General features: G+C 33.9%; 1 protein-coding gene across 5 annotated transcripts in view; it reads left to right on the top strand.

Moving 5' to 3' along the window:
- The window catches only part of FRYL (FRY like transcription coactivator), a 226,676-nt gene that overhangs the window by 109,841 nt on the left and 96,873 nt on the right, over positions 1 to 19,962 (top strand). For all 5 annotated transcript variants that reach the window (XM_032497154.1, XM_006185951.3, XM_032497176.1 and 2 more), the window contains 6 exons: positions 7,049 to 7,128; positions 7,517 to 7,597; positions 10,275 to 10,443; positions 10,735 to 10,827; positions 17,685 to 17,783; positions 19,269 to 19,370. In XM_032497154.1, coding sequence (XP_032353045.1) covers positions 7,049 to 7,128; positions 7,517 to 7,597; positions 10,275 to 10,443; positions 10,735 to 10,827; positions 17,685 to 17,783; positions 19,269 to 19,370 — 624 coding nt within the window. The remainder of the gene's footprint in view (positions 1 to 7,048; positions 7,129 to 7,516; positions 7,598 to 10,274; positions 10,444 to 10,734; positions 10,828 to 17,684; positions 17,784 to 19,268; positions 19,371 to 19,962) is intronic.

Below are 19,962 nucleotides of genomic sequence, written 5' to 3'. Positions count from 1 at the left end.
AGTTCACCTGTGTTTTCAGTTCTACTACCACATTGTTCTAACATACAGTTCCCTTTCCACTTACCCTTTCTCTCTTTTACCGTTACCTTCATACTTTCATTCAAATGCAGCCATCAAAGAATAAAATATATCACCAAGAACATAGATACATGTTATTTAAAATCCTATATGGGGTTTTTTTTCCTTTCCTAGTAAAAGGCAAGCCTTTTTATCCTCTTCAAGACTAATAAAACTACAGAAAATGAAGTAAAAATCAATGGAACTTTCTGAAATACCATGACAAACTAACCCAATTTTCATCCATGTCAAAATGATGTAGGGTTTAATAGATCCAGAGATTAACCAATGTAATATATCTTGACTTTAATAGGGCTTTTACTTTTGTCCCATGTAATATACATATATTAAAATGTGATTCAGTTTTATTTTGGTGAGATGTGGAGTCCCAGGAGTATTGAAATACCGATAAATGGTTGGTTCAGCCTTAAAGAGGAGTAAATACTCTTTATGGGTTAGTCCTTTACCTCATATATTATAAATTATTTGTTTCTTGAATAACTTGTCATGTCCTTATCATAAATAATAATAATAATAATAATAATAATAATAAGTGATAATCACACATATTTAGAACTCTTCAAAATACATAAAGAACTCTAGATCTGTTGTATAATAAGTTTTGGGAGACAGCCATAGCAAGTGTTTTTATCCCAGCTGTGTCATTTACTTGCTGTGTAACTTGGGCAAGTTATTACCCACAAATTCTTTCCTCCTCTGTAAAAGAGGAATGATAATAGTATCATTTTATAGAATCATGAAAATTAAATACGGTAATGCCTGGGACATGGAAAGTGTCCAGTTACTGCTGTCTGTTGTTTTTATCTCATAGATTAAACAAATGTTCTTAGTTACAGTGACTTGCTGCAAATTATAAAGCTAGTGCTCTTTTTTCAGTAAAATTATTCTTACTGGTAAAATCAGTGATACAAAATTAGGTGAAATGGCCAACATCTTGTAAAATTAAAGTTTAAATCATAACAAGTTAGACAGAGAATTGAGTTTACATAAATGTGATGAAATTACTATGATTCACCATGGGAACAAAATTAATTCAAGATGATAAAGGACTAATTTTATTTTTCCAAGAAAGTTGGAAGAATAATTTTGGGGTCATGGCCAACTACAGATATTAGTGTATTAGTACCAGAGGCTTTAGAATCCATGGTAAAAGCATGTTTAAAAAGCACTGTAGCATTTAGGATGTTTGAAGCAATTTTCTTTTTATAGTGAACTTTAACCATACATTTATTCAGTGAAATAAGTAAGATTGGGAAACCAGGCTTATGAGCTACTTCTAGCTCTTGGCTTAGTTTTATCGGTGCTTATTGTGAAGTATCAGCAGGTGGAGTAGATCCTTAGTATTTTCAGACCTAACGTTGGCATTTTGGGTGTTGGTGAACAGCCATGAAGGTTATGGGGTTAGTTATTTGTGATTTTGCTGAGGCAGGAATTTGTTCACTCTCCTTTGCATTGAGGGCTGGCTGGTCATTTACATAATGAATGAACCTTGCTGACTCCCCAGTGCCCATATCTGAACTTGGTTTTGTTGTTTTCCACTTTCATGATGTGCTAAAAGCATTAGCTTTTGGGACGTGGTGGTAGGAGTAGCCTTGGAATAAAGCTTGGGTGTGCTTTAGAGTCTTCTAGATATATCCTTCTTGAATGTTCAAGTAGAATTAGAGCTGCTACTAAAATCACACAAAGGATAAGATCTGAAAATTCTTGATACTATAGATGGGAACATTATTCCATAAAAGTAAGACTTTTTTTTCTATAAACTGAAGTGGGGTTCTCCCTCTCCCCCTTTCTTGGAGATTCAGTTTCGGAGTATTTTTTTATTATTGAAAATAAGGGGAGAAGTAGGGATGAGCATTCTGATAATATTCATTTTTAAAATAAAATTTTTAGAGGTTGTACTTTTTTTTCTTCCAGAAATTAAAGATGAGATATATTTCTTCTCACTTCTGCTCCTGTCTTTTCTAGTTGTACTATGATAAAACTGAAAGTTTTCTTTCCTCATTTGTTTCATTTATTAAATGCATTTTCATATATCAGAAACTGGGCACACAGTATATTCTAGAGAAGTATGCATCAACTTCTAAACTTCAGTTCCCTCATCTGTAAAAATGGGGGTAAATCCTACCATGTAAGGCTGTTCTAAGTGTTATAAATAATGCATGTAAAATGCCTAAGTAATATCTTGCACAAAGACAAGTGAAAAGTGTTGGTGGTAGCAATATTAAGGTCGTAATAAAGAGCATACAGCATGGCTAAATGATGTCCCTAGCTGTCATTGACTTCTGGTGACTACTTAGGAGAAATCACAGGTTTAAGTTGTGTTTCCTATCTCTGGCCTCGAGCACACTAAGCATCTGTGTAAGGAACTCAAGATAGTAAAACCACAACACAGCACAGTAAGTGGGGCAAAAAAATTAAATCATGTAAAATGTGGTGTTGCATTATTGCAAGGTCACTGAAATGTCGGGGGTCAGCCTGCGTAATTAGCGCTATGAGTTCTGCATTGAGTTCTGGGAGTCAGCCATAGCCCACTCCTGACTAACATTTGGCATCACCTAGTGGTAGAGATGTACTTTGTTTTAACTATCAATGGATAATCGCAGGATGTATACGACAACACCCATGACTTCAGTAACCTTTTTGTTATCTTGGGGCCTGTTTTGTTTGGCCCAACTTGGGGAAAGTCAGGCTAGGAGAATGCATCTGCCCTGCTGCTTCCCTCACGGGCTCTGGTTTACTGCCTCCCCCCCCCCCCCGACCACACCTTGTCCTCAGTATCTCCATCCCATGTTCTAGATCCTTCATCTGCCCTACATTCCTAGGAGGTAAGAATTTTGTCCTGGCCCCTTTTAGAGAAGGGTGGAAAAAGTGAGAGGACAAGAATCAATCCCCAATTATGATATACCCAGTTTTGCAGTCTCTCAGGGCTAGTAATTATGGGGTTCTAATCTGTTATCTGCAATTTATAGGTGAGGAAGTGGAAACTTCCTCCAGGTTATGTAACCAGTGAAAAGAGAAGCTAAGCATGGCTTTTCTTCATTACAATGATTAAAGTATAGAAAGACCCTATGGTGTTTTTTATTTATTGTATAATGATTTGCTTATAGTTTACCTATAATAAGTTGAACAGCTTGGTGTGAATTTAAGGGAGCCCTTTGCAGGTACTGGTTTTAGTTTCTTCTTAATATGAGAGGAATAGCGTGATCCCAAGAAGAGATGTGCAGGGTACCCCATAAAAGATTGCCATGCTATGAGCATAGTTAATTTATCAGCCAATATTCTGAAATTCCTGTATCAATAAGATATGGTCGTTATAGTTTTATAATGATGGGATATGTTTGCCTATAAAAGATTGAAAAGCTTCTTGTAATTATGTAGTCAATTATAAAATTCCTAGTTAAAGTATCCCTAATTGCTAGAGAAATTCTAGGTTTAAAATTTCAGTTTACCAATGGGGGAACAAAGGTTAAGACTATCCTAGAGTCTCTGAATTCTCAAACTTTACCATATAGAGTAAATTCAGGTTCTGCCCTGTTATTAACATGGGATTTAAAAATCTCAGCTTCTGCAAACAGATGTATAAACTTCATTTCTTTCCTGTATCATCAGATTATTTTTGAAAGGTTATCTGAGATGTAGGAAGAGAGAGTTTGGATTACAGCTGCTTCCCCACTTAATCCCTGTTTGATTTTTGAGAGGGTAGTATAGGAATCTCCTTCATAGTGCATTTTCTTCTTCTTCTTTTTTTAAATTTTTTTAATATTTGGGTTATTTTTTAATTTTTAAAATTTTTTAAACATTTTTATTGATTTATAATCATTTTACAATGTTGTGTCAAATTCCAGTGTAGAGCACAATTTTTCAGTTATACATGAACATATGCGTTTTCTTCTTAACTGAATTTCAGGTACACGCCTTTAGGATAGTCTCAATTTTTAGGAAATCTGAGATGAATGTTCTTTCTGATTTCCTCTGATCAACAATAAATTCTGAGCCATTTAGCCAAGGTGAGGCTACAGCCGTCAATCCTGGAGTAAAGGTTTGCCATGAGCCTTTTAAAGCTGTGCCTCCCTCTGCTTGAGACAGTGCTGTGAAGGTGGTGCCGTACTCTCCTTGGTGTTGTGTGAGTGCAGTCACCCTCTCACTGAGACGAATAAAGGAAAACGAACAGTTCCTTATTGGGTTTCTTGCCCCTCATTGCAATTTAATTACCATTACTCTTATCTAATATCTCTTTCACATTCACTAGTTTTGAACTAGTTCCTGATCATTATTAAGGTCTAAATTCAGCCCGCTTCTAAAAAGCTCCTGATTAATCTTTGTAAGAAACATGTATCTTCATTTTAAATAAAAATCTCTCCTTCATCAAATTCTCAAGAAGCATTCTGCCCTTCTCTGAGTACTTATAATTCTCTATTTTTTCCCTACTCTAGTTTGTGGCTTTCTTGGTTATATTTAATTTTTTTATTACAATTTCATCCTATTGATGTGGTATTCTGTAAAATACATTGTTAACAGTTTTAAGCAGACATAAAATTCCTGTGTGCTTTGTTTTAATTGGACCCCAGGCACGCAGAATTGGATAAAATCATGATCCTTGTCCAAGACACTTTTGCTACTGATGGATCCCTGTTTCACTGCCTGTGTATTTGTTAATTTACAGTATTACAGTTACCTATGAGCCTACCACCTGAGACTCTGAAAATTTAAGCCTAATTATGTAAAGCTCTTCTAGTTTTCTCCCTGGCTACTTCTTTACTATTACACTGATTTTTATGTTAATGATACCCTTAACTTGAAAAAAATGTTTTTGAGCTTTTTAAAAAATTGGATCATACTGTTTATTGTCCTCTGGGGCTTATTTTTTCACTCAACAATATGTTACTAAGATTAACCTATGAAACATGTAGCTGTTCATCATTATTTTCTTAGGTGTGTTATTGCCAATCTAGTGGCCCCTGCTCTCTTAGGTTTAGTGGCTGGGGCCCTGCAAATGAAACTGACAGCAGATTAACAGAAGAAAAAGTTGATTACATACACATTGGAGGCCTTCACAGAAAAGTAGTGAAGACCCAAAGGAAGGTTAGACCTGAGGACCTATTTTAACAAAGAGCAGTACTTTATGAAGAAGTGACAGAGGAAAAGGGTTTGGGCTCCCAGAGGTGGTAAATGGTGGGAAGGTAAATATATGGGGAAACTAATGGAAGATAAGGGCAATTTAGTGAGGTTTCTTTGTGCAGATCCATCTCAGTGCCAACTCCCTGTTTCTAGTGATAATGGTTGTTCTCTTCTTGATATGGGAAAGGGGAGGGGAGGCTGCTGTTAGGCAGAAAGGAGGGTAGAGAGCTTTTCCTGCATCTCCTGTTTCTCAGTGGCTGTCAGCTCAAAATAATTCTTACACCAAAGTGCCATGCTTGGTGGTGGCATACTCTGACCTTCACTAGATTGTGGGTGATATAAAAAAATGATTTAAACTTCTACCAGCAATGTGTATGAAGCCTCATTCATTTATATTATCTCCACTATTTGGTATTGTCAGATTTAATTTTTTCCCCATCAAATACGTATAAAATAACATCCTGTATATTTTCATTCTCCTTATTACTGATGAAATCAAGCATCTCTCCATATGTTTATTGTCTTAGGAATAAGCATAACAAAGGACAGAACTAGAAAATTATAAAACTTGCCTGAAAGCATTTAAAGAAGTGGGAAGATATTTCATGTGAATATGTAAAAATACAATTACTCCCAAATTGATCTATAGATTTATTATAACTCCAATAAAAATCCTAACAGTTTTTATGGAACTTGAAAAGATGACTCTGAATTGAATATAGAAGAACAATGGCCCAAGAAGAGCCAAGTTATCTCTGAAGAAAAATCAAGGAGTTCTTGCAATACCAGACACCAGAACTTATTAGTAATCTCTAATAATTAAGGCAGCATGATTTTAGTGTAGATGTATATAAATTGATGAAATAGCTCAAAAACAGACCCACACATATATAGAATTAGAATCTATATCAATGGTGATTTGTATAATCTTTCACCCATCAGACTTTCTCCTTTTGGACTCTTTCCCGTGGAACTCTACAAGTAAAGAATGTTAAATGCACAAAATGTTTATTGTATAACATTATAAATTTTGAATATTGAAATCTGGGATGAAATGTTCATTAATAGGGAGCTCATTAAATAAATCATAAATTATAATAAATTATAATGAGTATCACATGGCTGTCAAATAGTCTAAGGAGAAGCTCTAAGTACTGACATGGAAAGAAGCATCATTCTGTTAAGTGAAAATAAGGTGTGTGGGTGAGTGTGTGTAGGAAAAAGCCTGGAAGTAGATACATACCAAGTTGTCAATGGTAATTTTACTATATATATATATATATGGGGAAGAGGAGGGATTTTACTTTCTGGTTTAAATGTTTTGGTGTGTTTTACATATTAGGAACTAGCATATAATTTTTAAAGAAATAAATAAAACAAACATTTATATGACAAATTTCTAATACTAATAAAGCCAAATAATTTTAAATTGTTGGAAAAGTTGGTGTTCCTTTTGGATACTGTTACGAGAGAAAGTCAAGACTGTCTGGAATATGGAGCTGGCTCAGTCAAAAGCTGCTTTCCTCTAGGTGCTGCAGAGCTACATGAGTTTGTTTTTAACTTTCTGACAGTAACAATTGTACTAACAACAACAATGACAATTTTTTTCATCTGCATAGTCCATAGTTCAGTGATTTGTGATTATGAAGCGAGTATTTTTTAATTTAGAGCTTGTTAAGTTAGATGTTCAACCAACTTCTTAGAGAAAAATAGTAGCTTTCTTAGAAAAGGAGATTGACAGATTTGTAGTAGATCCTATCATGAAAATTAAAATTGATTATTGATTGGTTAATTGAAATCCTGAGAAGACTTATAACCTGTTTAGCACACACTTGATTTTTTTTTCCCGTAGATTCCTGTTCATCCTGTGCCCGATCCCTTAGTTCACGAAGTTCTAAACTTAGCTTTTAAGCACTTTAAACATAAGGAAGGGTAAGTAAAGTACTTACGGGATTGTTGCTTTTCTCTGCGGTCCAGGTTTAGTTTGTTAATTTGGACTCTCATGGATTATTTGTTTTTGGAGTTCAAAGCAATTATCTTCCTCTTTTTTTTTTTTTTAAATCCACACAAGATACTTATGGGAAAGATTTTGTCAAAATAATTCTTAAAACCATTGATTGGATTTATAAGAATCATGTTTAATTTCCTGGCAAATAAAAATCCAGAGATAGAAGAAAATTCATATGGTTTTTAGCATCCTACAAATGAATCTTCAGAGAAAATTTATACAACACTGATAAGGAATTTTTCAGGTTTATTAAGAAAGAGAGTTTGTAGGAAAATTTAATGAAATAATACATTTGTTCTTTTGTTATTTTAGATATTCAGGAACCAACACTGGGAATGTGCATATTATTGCAGATTTATATGCAGAAGTGATAGGCGTTCTTGCCCAATCAAAGTAAGTTTTCTAAATCACTGATTGTGATTTGCTTTGCGTTTCAGAATTCATTACTAATGAATAGAATAGACTGACAGTTTTAGATCTACTTTTTTTTCCACAGAGTTATTGTAAAGTCCGCTCCATCTTTTTCTTCTTTTTTTAATATATTTTTATTGAACTATAGTCAGTTTATAATGTTATGTCAATTTTTGGTGTATAGCACAATGCTTCAGTCATACATGGACATACATATATTCGTTTTCATATTCTTTTTAACGATAAGTTACTACAAGATATTGAATATAGTTCCCTGTGCTGTACAGTATGAACTTGTTGTTTTGCTCCATCTTTTTTTATTTCACAGATCTTTTCCTTAGAGAATTTTTAAGTGACACTCATACCTCAATTCCACAACTTGTTTTCATTTATTCGGGCTTTTCCGTAAAACCTGAATTGAGGAAGTCAGAAATTGCCAAGAAAAGTTAGGACATTACCTTATTCCCTATTTTTCACAGTTCTGTGAGAAGTCTTTTTAAAAATCTTTCTTTTAAAACTCTTTCCATAGCTAATAATTACTTTTAATACTTTCTAGTTAGTACTTTTATTTCTGAGATAGCAATGCAGAGTCTTCCTTCTAACCATCTTATTTGTTTTAATACCGAACCGAGTTTTGAATAGGTAGAAGACATACCAAAAGGAAAGATAAATGATACTAGATTACTCCATAAAAAGGGTATTCCTTAGGAGTTACACTCATTGAATTGTGTTGAACAGTCATTACAGTAAACAGTAAAAAAGATGTTTGTCTTTAGTATCTTGTGATTGCTCTAAAGACTATGGGAGATTTTGAATTTCCTTTATTACTACTGGGAAATTTATAAGGAAAAATGTATCAATTCAGATTTTCTTGGGAGCCATATAAAGAGTCTTTGGCCTTGAAATTGTCATATAACAACCATTTTAAATTCTAAGAAAGCAAATACAATTATTGTTAATGTTTAGTACTTTGGATTTGAATGTTAAGTAATGTATTTTATTTGGTATTTTTTTAATTTAGTATTTATCTCTTGTAATACACCGGGGACCCTTGTATACCCAGTGTGATGGAACTTAGAACATAGTTGCTGTATTTGAAATGACTTGGACAATAATATTTCAATATTGCATTTATATTTAATCAACAATGAATCCCTGTCTCAGGAATATAGATACAAAAACATGAGCAATGATATATTTCTTTTTATGACATAGTAGTTCATGATACTTTAATTTTTATTGAAAATGATTTTCTGTCAGGAATGTAGGTGAGAAATTCTAAATAATACATTAGCAAGTTGGATCCAGAAGAACACTCCATCACAGCCAAGATAAATCTAGGATGGTAAGGGTAGTAAGTCTAAGTGGCCAGTAAATCTGTGAAGTGATGCTCAGCCTCACTGGACTAGTTGTAGGAGAAATGCCACTCAAGCAATACTGAGGTCCTTTCCACCCACATATACAATGAGCATGGGAAAAATGTGGATGGACCCACACTAGATTAGGCTGATGGCACCGACTTTAGAGAGGGCAGGTGGTGAGGTGGGAAGGGGAGAAAGAGAAAGGCTGGGGGCGTATTAGAATCTTGTCTAGGCATTTGCTTTGATTATAGTAACTAGTAATTATTATGAGAAATTTAATAAAAGAAAAACCCCTTAGATTCTAATGTTATTACAATGGGAAGATTTTTACCCACTTTATATTTTCTTTATAAAATGCAAAATAGTTCTTTCGTGGAAAATGGTGTTGTATTCTCCAAGACTGGAATGGAAATAAGTCATACTTCCTATCGTGTACCCATATTTCATTTATATCTAATTACATATCCATATGTAATTAACATTAATCTGTCCTCAGTGACCATTGGGAAGTATATTTCATTTGTCATTTTAACTTTCAAGAGTTGGTTTCCCCAAGTAACACTAGCAGTAAAATCATTAGTTGTTTTATAATGCATAGAGGAGAAAAAATGAAGTATTATTAAACCATAAGATATTAAATTATTAAACTATCAGATATCTTCTTCCAATGTAAGCAAAGAAAAACTTAGTAGCCTTAACAGTTGTGGTCATTCGAATCCAGGATGGTGCTCACATTTCAAAAGCAGTTTGAGTCTTTAGCTTATTCATATTGTGAGACTAGCGTCCTCTCACTCGTCTTCAGTTTTTCTAAGTACAAGGAAATATTAATTTCAAGTGATCATTAGTAGTCTGCAATTGATTGGTTTATCTCTTTGAACAAATGTGCAATCTCCAGTCTGCTCTCCATGTAACTCAAATTGCAAACTTTATCAAAAGGAGCCTTAAAAATTAGAGACACTCTGATTTACATGTGGATGTTTTATGGGTGGGTTATTAGATCTTATGTTTATGATGATGATTAACTATGAAATGGTAATGGTGCTGTGTTGATGGTATTATAGGAAGAAGAAACTCTGTTATTTCTCCTTAGGGAATTTCTGGTTTGACAAATACATGTAACAGCACATTTAGAATAACAAATAATTCTGTTTTCTTCTGTACATTTTTCTGGTAACTTTGATGAGGGCAGGGAAAGGAGGTGATGTTTAGATAAAATACTTTTGGTTTCAGCCTTAAATATCATGTGAGGAATGAGTGTTTTTAATTCACATCAAATTGTGTATCCCTGTACATTAAAGGTTTCAGGCTGTGAGGAAGAAGTTTGTGACAGAGTTAAAAGAGCTGCGACAAAAGGAACAGAGTCCACATGTAGTTCAAAGCGTCATCAGCTTAATAATGGGGATGAAGTTTTTCCGCGTGAAAATGTATCCTGTAGAAGATTTTGAGGCATCATTTCAGTTCATGCAGGTGACCTGTCTTCTCAGTTGTAGTGTCTAGACTTAGCCTAACAGTGATTGTTTCTGCATTTCATGACTCTTTAAAGCACAAAGTAAATATAAATGAATGACATGGTTATTAATTCCTTATCCCAAGTTTTAAATTGTCACAAGTGTGAATTAACTTTCTTTTCAAATTTGAGCATGATTTGAACCTAGCTTTCTGGTAAAATTGCAGAGTGTTTACAAAATTATTGGGATAGTAAAATTACTTTAATCTTCCTCTTTTGTTAATCTAACATACTTTTCTTCCCCTCTCAAGGAATGTGCTCAGTATTTCTTAGAAGTCAAAGATAAAGATATAAAACACGCACTTGCTGGTTTATTTGTGGAGATTCTTATCCCTGTAGCTGCTGTAAGTATATTTTAATTTTTATGTTATGCTTTAAAAGTACCTTTTCGTTGAAGAAGTTGACACACGAAATAGTCTTACTTTCTGGTCATGTCATAGACAGTTAAGTGGAACTCTGAATGTCATGTGGGTGTGGGGAAATGGTTATTAGGCAAATAGCAGAATAGCATGGATCAGTCTTTTAATTAAAAGAACAAGCCCAGGCCCTTAAGACGTAGAGGCTGTTAGGAAGGCAGAGAGGATTTGTAACCTGAAAGTAATGGTTATCTCAAGTAGCTCAGTCTAACACCCTGCATTTACTCATGGTGTTTGCTGCTTGCAAAATGGCAGCCACTTTAATGCCTCTGAAGATTTCAAAAGTACTGTGACGCATATCCTGGAGTTTACAGGACTGTCTTGATTTTAAATGTTCATTTCTCTGTAGTTGCTGTGATGTTCATCATACCTGTCAGAATATGTATTCTAAATTGTTTAGAAAATTTGATTGCTGTAAATATGATTGCAGTAACTTCTAGGGAGGCAGATTCATAGAAGCTTTTCTTGATGTAAATTCATTGTGTTATTCAAAAAATAGTTTTGCAGTTACTAGTAACATAGAGGGCTACAAATAACATTCAGGGATTTTAGGATACTTAGACATGCTAGATTTTTTTATTTCCTGAGTCTCCCCCACCACCCCCTACTCAGTTTTGCCTATGGTATATCATATGCTGCTCACTTTCAGTATTCTACTGTGCTGTATAATGATATTTTTTATATATATTATATATTTTTTTATATATTATATATATTATATATATATATTCTTTCACTTTAAAACAGACTTATGGAGGTAAAATTGACATAAAATAAACTACACATACTTGAAGTATATAGTTAGACATACGTATGTGCCTGTGAAACCTTCACCACAATGAAGGTAACATACATATCTATCACACTCTAAAAGTTTCCTCGTGCTTCTTTTTAATCCCCTTCCACTCACCCCATGTTGTTCTTGGATAATCATTGATCTTCTTTCTAGTCCTCTATGTTAGTTTTGTGTTTCCTAGAATTTTCTACAAGTGGAATCTTAAAGTACAGACTCTGTTTTCTAGTTTCTTTCAGTCTGCATGATTATTTTGAGTTCCAACTATGTTACAGAACATATCAGTAATGTAGTAATTATTGACTAGTATTTCATTGTACGAATATATCACAATTTGGTTATATGTTTACCTGGTTTTAGACATTTGGGTTGTCTCTGGTTTTTGACTGTTACAAATAAAGCTGCTATGAACATTCACGCACAGGTCTGTGTATGGACATGTGCTTTTATTTCCTTTGGGTGAATGTCTAGGAGTGGAATAGCTGGACCAAATGGTAGGTATATGTTTTAACTCTTAAAGTAATTGCGAGTGTTCCAAAGTGGTTGTACCGTTTTGCATTCCCACCAGCAGTACCTCCTGCCACATCCTCACCAACTCTGGCTTTGGCTGGTCTTTTTACTTTTAGCCAGTCTGATAGGTGTGTCATGTATCTCTTTTAATTTTCATTTCCCTGATGACTAATGATTTTGAGCAGCTTTTCCTGTCCTTATTTGCTGTCCGTATATTTTCTTTGGCAAAATGTCTGTTAAAATTGTTTTTCCCATTTTTAAAATGGAGTATTCATTTTATGATTGAGTTTTGAAAGATATACTTTTATTTTTTATTTTTGTATATTCTGGGTCCAAGTTTTTTGTCAGATATATACTTTAGGAATAGTTTCTCCTAGTCCATGATTTGTCTTTTCATTTTCTTAAATTATGTCTTTGGAACAGAAGATGTTTTTAATTTTGATGAAGTCTGATTTATCAATTTGTTCTTTTATAAATTGTGCTTTTAGTATCATATCTATGAAGTCTTTGCCTAATCCAAGGTAACAAAGGTTTTCTGTATTTCAGTTTTAGGGTTTACTTCTAGGTCAGTGATCCATTTTGAGTTAATTTCATATACGGTATGAGGTATGGATTGAAGTTTTGTTTTTGCATATGACATCCAGTTGTTCCTGTGTACCATTTGACCATTTGTCGTCAAGACAACTCTTTCCAAGCACATTGGTTCCTTTGTCTAAAAATCAATGAACTCTATTTGTGTAGGTCTATTCCTGACTCTGTTCTATTCCAATAATCCGTGTGTATATTCCCACAACAGTGGTACACTGTCTTAATAACTGTAGTAAGTTAAAAGGCAGTTAGTATACATCTTCTCACTTTATGTTTTTTTCAAAAAAATTTTGACTCTTCTAGGTCTGTTGCATTTCCCTGTAAATTCTTGAATCACCTAGCCAGTTAAAAATCTGGTGGGATTTGATTGGGATTTTATTAATGGCATTTTTTTAAGTTTCATTTTCCAGGTGTTCCAAAATATTTTTCATTATGTGTGTTTTATTTTATTTTTGCCTTATTGCACTGGCTAGGACTCTCAGTACAATGATAAATAGAAGTGATGGGAGCAGACTTACTTGCCTCCTTTCACATTTTAGGACTGAAGTTGTCAGTCTTTTACCAAGAAGTGTGATGTGACCTGTAGGTTTTTCATAGAGGCCTTTTATCGTAATGAGGAAATTTATTTCTGTTCCTAGTTCGTTAAGAGTTTTTTTTTCAGTAATGAATTTTGGATCTTGTGAAATGCTTTTTTCTTCCCCATCTACTGAAATAATCATACCATTTTTGCTTTTTGTTAATATGGTGAATTACATTCATTGCTTTTTCAAATATTGGGTCAACCTTCCATTCCTGGGGTTAAGCTCTTGACCATGATAAGATTTTTTAAGATACTATTTCTAAGATTTTTTGTTTTGCAGATTTTTGCATCTGTCTATGTTCATGGGGCTATTGGTCTGTAGTTTTCTTTTCCTGTAATGCCTTTGTTTGGTTTTAGTGACAAGGCAATGTCAGAAATGTTTGTGCAGGATTGGCTTTATGTCTAGAATTCACCGGTAAAGCCTTATGGCCTGGGATTTTCCTTGTGGGAAGCTTTTTAACTGCAGATGATTTTCTTCAAAAGACATAGGGCTGCTCAGCTATTTCTTCTTGAGTAAGCTTTCATGTCTTTCTAAGGAGTTTGTCCATTTTGTGTGAATTTTCCAACTTATTGGTGTAAAGTTGTTCATAATATTCCCTTATTTTCTTCAAATACCTGTAACATCTGTGGTGACCTCCTTCATTCCAAATATTAGTAGTTTGTGACTTTTCTCCTTTTTTCCTGATCTTTCTGGCTAGAAGTTTATTGATTCTGTTGATCTTCTTGAAGAACTAGTTTTTTACTTTATTGATGTTCTCTGTTTTTCAGTTTTCTATTTCATTGATTTCTGCTTGGATTTTTAACTATTCTTTCTTCTACTGACTTTGGTTTTAATTTGCTCTTTTTTTCCGCCTAGTTTCTTAAGGTGGAAGCTGAGGTCATTGAGACCTTTCCTCTTTTCTAATATAAGCATTTATGCTTTATGTTTTCCTCTAACTAGTTCTACAGTGACAGCTTACAAATTCTGACATGTTGTGTTTTCATTTTCATAAAGCTCAAAATACTTTCTACTCTCCTTTTTGAAATCCATGGGTTATTTTTTCTCCAAAGATCTTCAGATTATTCATTTTTAATTTGTGGTTAGAGAACATACTTACTTGCTTGAATCTGATTAGATGCATTGACATTTGGTTTGGGAGCTAGAATATTATTTATTTTGATGACTGTTCCATGTACACTTAAAAGACTGTGTATACTGCTGTTGGAGAGAGTGTTCTATCAATATCAATTAGGGCAAATGGGTTGATAGTGTTCTTCAACTTTGTGATAACCTTGCTGATTTTCTATCTACTTGTTCTATCAATTTTTGAGAGAGGAGTGTTGAAATCTCTGACTAACTGAAGATTTGTCTGTTTGTCTTTATAGTTCTGTCAGTTTTTCCTTTGTGTAAGTTTAAGCTCTAGTATGAGGCACATATTTGTTTAGGATTGTTATATCCTCTTGATTTGACACCATTATCATCTTGAAATAACCTTCCTTATCCCTGCTAATAATATTCTTTCCTCTGAAATCTACTTTGTCTGATACTAATTTAGCCACTCCTCCTTTCTTTTGATCATGTAAGGATAGTATATCCTTTTCCATTTTTTAACTTTTAATCTACTTGTGTTTTTATATTTAAAGTACTTTTTTTTTTTTTGTAGGCAGGGTCTTGCTTTTTTATCCAGTCTGACAGTCTCTGCCTTTTAACTGGGGACTACATACACTTAATATGATTTTCGATAATGTTATTTTAAATCTGTCATCTTCTGATTATATTTTTTATTTCTGCATCTGTTCTTTGTTCCCTTTTTCTTCTGCTTTTTTTGGGGGGGAATTAATTGAATAATTTTGTGATTCTTTCATCTCCTTTTTGGCTTATTAGCTATATCTCATTGTTTTATCATTATATTGTTCATGGTCTACATCTTTAACTTATTGTTGTCTACCTCAAGTAATATTGTTGAGTAAATAATACCACTTATTTGTAAAAACTTTGCACAATGGTATACTTCTGTTTGCTCCCTGAAAACTCTCACACAGCAGTAAGCTGGTGGCCATTAAAGGGCTTCCCTTATTTAACTTCCATTCCTCAGGGGTTACTTTCTTTTGTTGACTGATGTATAATGTTTTGCATGTCACTTCATATATTTCGTTCATTTTTTGGTTGTTTCAGATCGTAGGGTTAACTAGCCCCCCTTTTTACCATCCTGGCTAGAAATGCAAGTTGGTAACATTCACTTTATCCAGGTTTTATTCTATTTTAAAAATTTAATAGTGAAGAAATTTATTTTCATATTGAGAGTCTAATTTAACTGTTTTGCTTTCATTTTTAAACATCGAATTAATTATTTATAATTTATGTATTCATATGGATTGGTCTGTGGTATTCAGGTTCTATCTTTAGACCATGTTTAGAAAAGATGAACAGAGAATTGTAAGAAAAATTAAGAAGTTAAAATATTGATGATAGCTGTCATATCAGTTAGCATGATTTTTTTTACCTGGTTTGAATATTTGCTTATAATTAAATATTTGATGGGTTTTTTAATGAGTATAAATAGAAGTCATTAATTATAAGTTTGTAAGTAGTTTGAGTCAGATAGCTCCCCATCCCCACTCCTACCTCAGTTTTTAACCATGTGAATAGGTTCACTTTACCAAAAAGAAAATGATCATTTATAAAACCATGTCAGCTTAGTCTATTACCATGCACTTCAATTTCTTTTCCTAGAAATGATTTGAATTACTGCTTATCCATCCCAGATTGTTTGTGCTTCCTCCTTGTCTGAAAATCTGTTTTTGCCAGCTATCTGAGATTATGTTTTTAAGGTAATTCATCAAAAGGAGCAGATTGTAGGAAGACCTTTGACTATGCTCCATTCTTATATGTTGCCTAATTCTTCTTTTATGCCATATTTGCTTTTATGATCTCTTTGTTCATTAGGGCTGCCCTAACAAAGTACCACAAAGCAGGTGGCTTAAACAACAAAAATTTATTGTCTCACAGTTATGGAAGCTAGATGTCTGAGATCAAGGTGTTGGCAGGTTGATTTTCTGAGTGCTGTGAGGAAGATCTGTTCTAGGCCTCTTGCCTAGCTTCTGGAAGTTTACTGAAAATCTCTGACATTCCTTGCCTCATGGAAGTATCACCCTGATCTCTGCCTTCATCTTCATACAGTGTTCTCTTCATGTGCATGTCTTTGTCCAAAATTTCTCCCCCCTTTTAAGGATACCAGTCATGCTGGAGTAGCTCCCACCCCCAATCCAGTATAACCTCATCCTAACTAATTATATCTGCAATGACCTATTTTCATGTAAGGTCACATTATGAAGTATGTGGGGTTAGGACTTTAATCTCTGAACTTTGGGACAGTTGAGCCTATATCACCAGCCTCTGCGCAAAGAGCTCCTTCTGTCTGAAACATTCTTGCCTCTCTAATAACCCCCAGCCTCCTTTTCTTGTTGGACTCTACTTAATTTATTCATTATATTGAGGGCTTTCTATGTGACAGGACATCTTTTATACACAGGGAGTACAACAATGAGCAAGATAGAAAAGACTCTCTGCTCTTACAGAGTTTAAGTCTAGTGCAGAAAACTCAAGCGAGTATGTAAAATATGCAGTATGATGGATGTGAAAATGGGGAGCATGAAACACATGGTGGGGACCTAAAAATGGCCGAAGAGGGTGGGTAAGGGAGTTAAAACTTTAAGTAGAGTGATTAGGAAGGACCACCACCTTGAAAGAGATGGTGACAATTGAGCAGAAACTAAAGGAATGAGGGAGTAAGGCATTGCTGTATTGGGAGTAAGAGCTTCTTAGGCAGAAAGAACCAGTGCAGACATCCTGAGACAAGAGCATATTTGACGTGTTCTTGGAACAGCAAGGAAGCTAGTGTGGCTGGATCCCAGTGCAAGGGGCCAGAGCAGTGGGAATAAGGCCAGAGAGCTTAAGTGGGAGGCTATTTCAATATTTTAGGTAAAGAAATCCTGGATTCAGCTTAGATGTTACTTCGTTGTGCAGTTTTTCCACAGGGGCCCCTTCTGGGTGCTCTGAGAGCACTGAGAATTTCCTCTTACAGCTCCTGTTAGACTGCATCCTCATTGCCTGTTCACTTGCCTCTTTCTCTGCTTGTTCGCTCAGGGCAGGGACCAGGTTTAATCTTATTTACTTAACATTTGGTCGTTTGGCACATTATGGTACTTGCATCAGATACTCAGTGAATTATTAACTGTAATTTCATACCTTACAGAAACGTCTCGTAATCCTGGTATAGTTTAGTCTAACGCGTGTAACCATTCTCTTTGTTTTTGTATTATCTCCTTACCTAGGCTGTTAAAAACGAAGTGAATGTTCCCTGCTTGAAAAATTTTGTGGAGATGCTTTATCAGACTACTTTTGAGCTGAGTTCCAGAAAGAAGCATTCATTGGTATTGAGAAACATTTCAAACCTTTACATACTTAATTAGGAGTTTTAGTAATTGATTTATGAATTTAGTAGAGTTTTCAGAGAATTGTAAAAATTGAAATTGGAAAAGATCCAAAGCGCAACAGAAGGGCAAATTTTTTTATATCTATTTCCTCCTTTTTTTTTTTTAAACAACTTTCTGTTCTTGATTTTACTAGCTCTGTGTTTGATAGGTCATTCAGACTTCATTCTAGGTATTTACCTGTGTTGACAGATGCTTTAAATTATATATTGTAATACAGGAAAAGTTGGGTGTAGTCTTACATTAAACCATAAACTCATTTATTTTACATTAGTGATGAATTGTATTCTGAAGCATATGACTATTTAGGAGCTGTTGTCTGTCTAATTACATCTTTTCTATTCAGAGATTTAAGGCATTTTATCCCCCAGTTTAACTGTCCAGTAACTTTGAGGGGTTATTCTGTGAATTTTTATGCAGCTTGGAGAAAGCTTGGAGAATTGGACAGATACTTGGCCACTTAAGATAGAGGTATAATAATAATAAACATTGTGCCAGGCATTGAGCTAAGTGCTTTGCATTCTTTATCTTATTTTAAACCTCACAACTCTATAGGATATGATTCTCAACTTTACATGTTAGGAAAGTGAGGCTTCAAGCATTTTGGCGTATCCTCCCTGAAGTCACACACCTTACAAATAGAAAGCTGAAACATTAATGCCCATCTGTCCTCTGATCCCAGGGTGACTGTACTGGTTGAGGGAGCAGTGGGTCTAGGGAGAAATAATAGCATATTTCTAACCTGGGGAGATGTGATAGATCAAGAAATTGTTCTTATAGAAAATTTGCCCTTTGTCATTCTTAGTTAGATTACTCCACAAGATCGTATTTCTTTTTTTTTTTTTTAATTTCAATTTTTTCATTTTTCAGTTTTATTAGGTAGAATTGTTATAATTAAACTGCCCATATACAATATAGCGCATGTAAATACATATATACATCTCATATATTTTTAAAATTTATATATATGTACTGTTCATTGTTTCTAAGAACATTTAGAGCTTTAGCTTTTTAAACTAACATAGTTATCAAAGGGATAGAGCCAACGACAAAATAAGCATTAATTCAAAAAGATACATACATTTGCTATTAATGGCAACATTATTTATAATTGCCAAAATATGGAAGCATCCTAAATGCATATCAATAGATGAATGAATAAAGAAGATGCAGCATATATATGTAATGGAATACAACTCACCCATAAAAAAGAAGGATATTTTGCCATTTGCGGTCCTTCATTCACTTTTTTTTTTTCACTTCAAAAACCAGAATTTTTTAACTGGTATAAACAGGGATTGTATTTCTTGTTACAAATGGGAAAACTGCTACAGAATTTCTTTGTTTATGAAAGTGATTGAAATATAATTTACATATCCAGTGCTTTTTCATGGAAAAATGGTCATTCTCTTCTTTCTCCTGTAGGCTCTGTATCCATTAATTACCTGCCTTTTGTGTGTCAGTCAGAAGCAGTTTTTTTTAAATAATTGGCATATTTTCCTACAGAACTGTTTGTCACATTTAAAGGTAAGACAATCTCATTTCTGACCTGTAAATACTGACTACAGTATATTCACTTCTGCATATACACTGAACAGTATATAATAAAATTTTTAATACTACAGTTCATTTGAATAGTAATACTGTACCACATTCTTTTTCTTATATATACTTCATTTCTTCTACCGGGAATCATGCATAGACATGAATAAACTTTTTATTAAAAATTTAGTTGGTCTGAATGAATGCAAAATTATGTATTTTTAGTAATTGTTTTTATTATCTTAGATCTAGCAATATTTGTTAATAAATAAACTCCTTTAGAATTTGAGAGAATTAATCTTACAGAACTCCCTAGATCCTTATTTTGTGTTTTCTTTTGAGAAAATTCAGTAATGTTGGCTCGAACCTGAATAATATGAAAAAAGCCTTGATAATAAAATATCACTAAAAGCACATTTAATGAAGTATGCCCAGCCAGATCTAACAGAAAGATGCTGAATCCACATGGATGTGAAATTTCCTGAAATGATTCTGACTTGAATCAAGGGATAATTGTTCCTGACACTATTTGACACTATTTGGTCCAGGTCCAGTCTCTTAACAGAAAACAAAACAA

The sequence above is a fragment of the Camelus ferus genome, chromosome 2, assembly GCF_009834535.1.
Source record: "Camelus ferus isolate YT-003-E chromosome 2, BCGSAC_Cfer_1.0, whole genome shotgun sequence".
NCBI lineage: Eukaryota > Metazoa > Chordata > Mammalia > Artiodactyla > Camelidae > Camelus > Camelus ferus.
The sequence above is the reverse complement of the archived record's forward strand: the minus strand, read 5'-3'. Positions and strand labels throughout refer to the sequence as shown.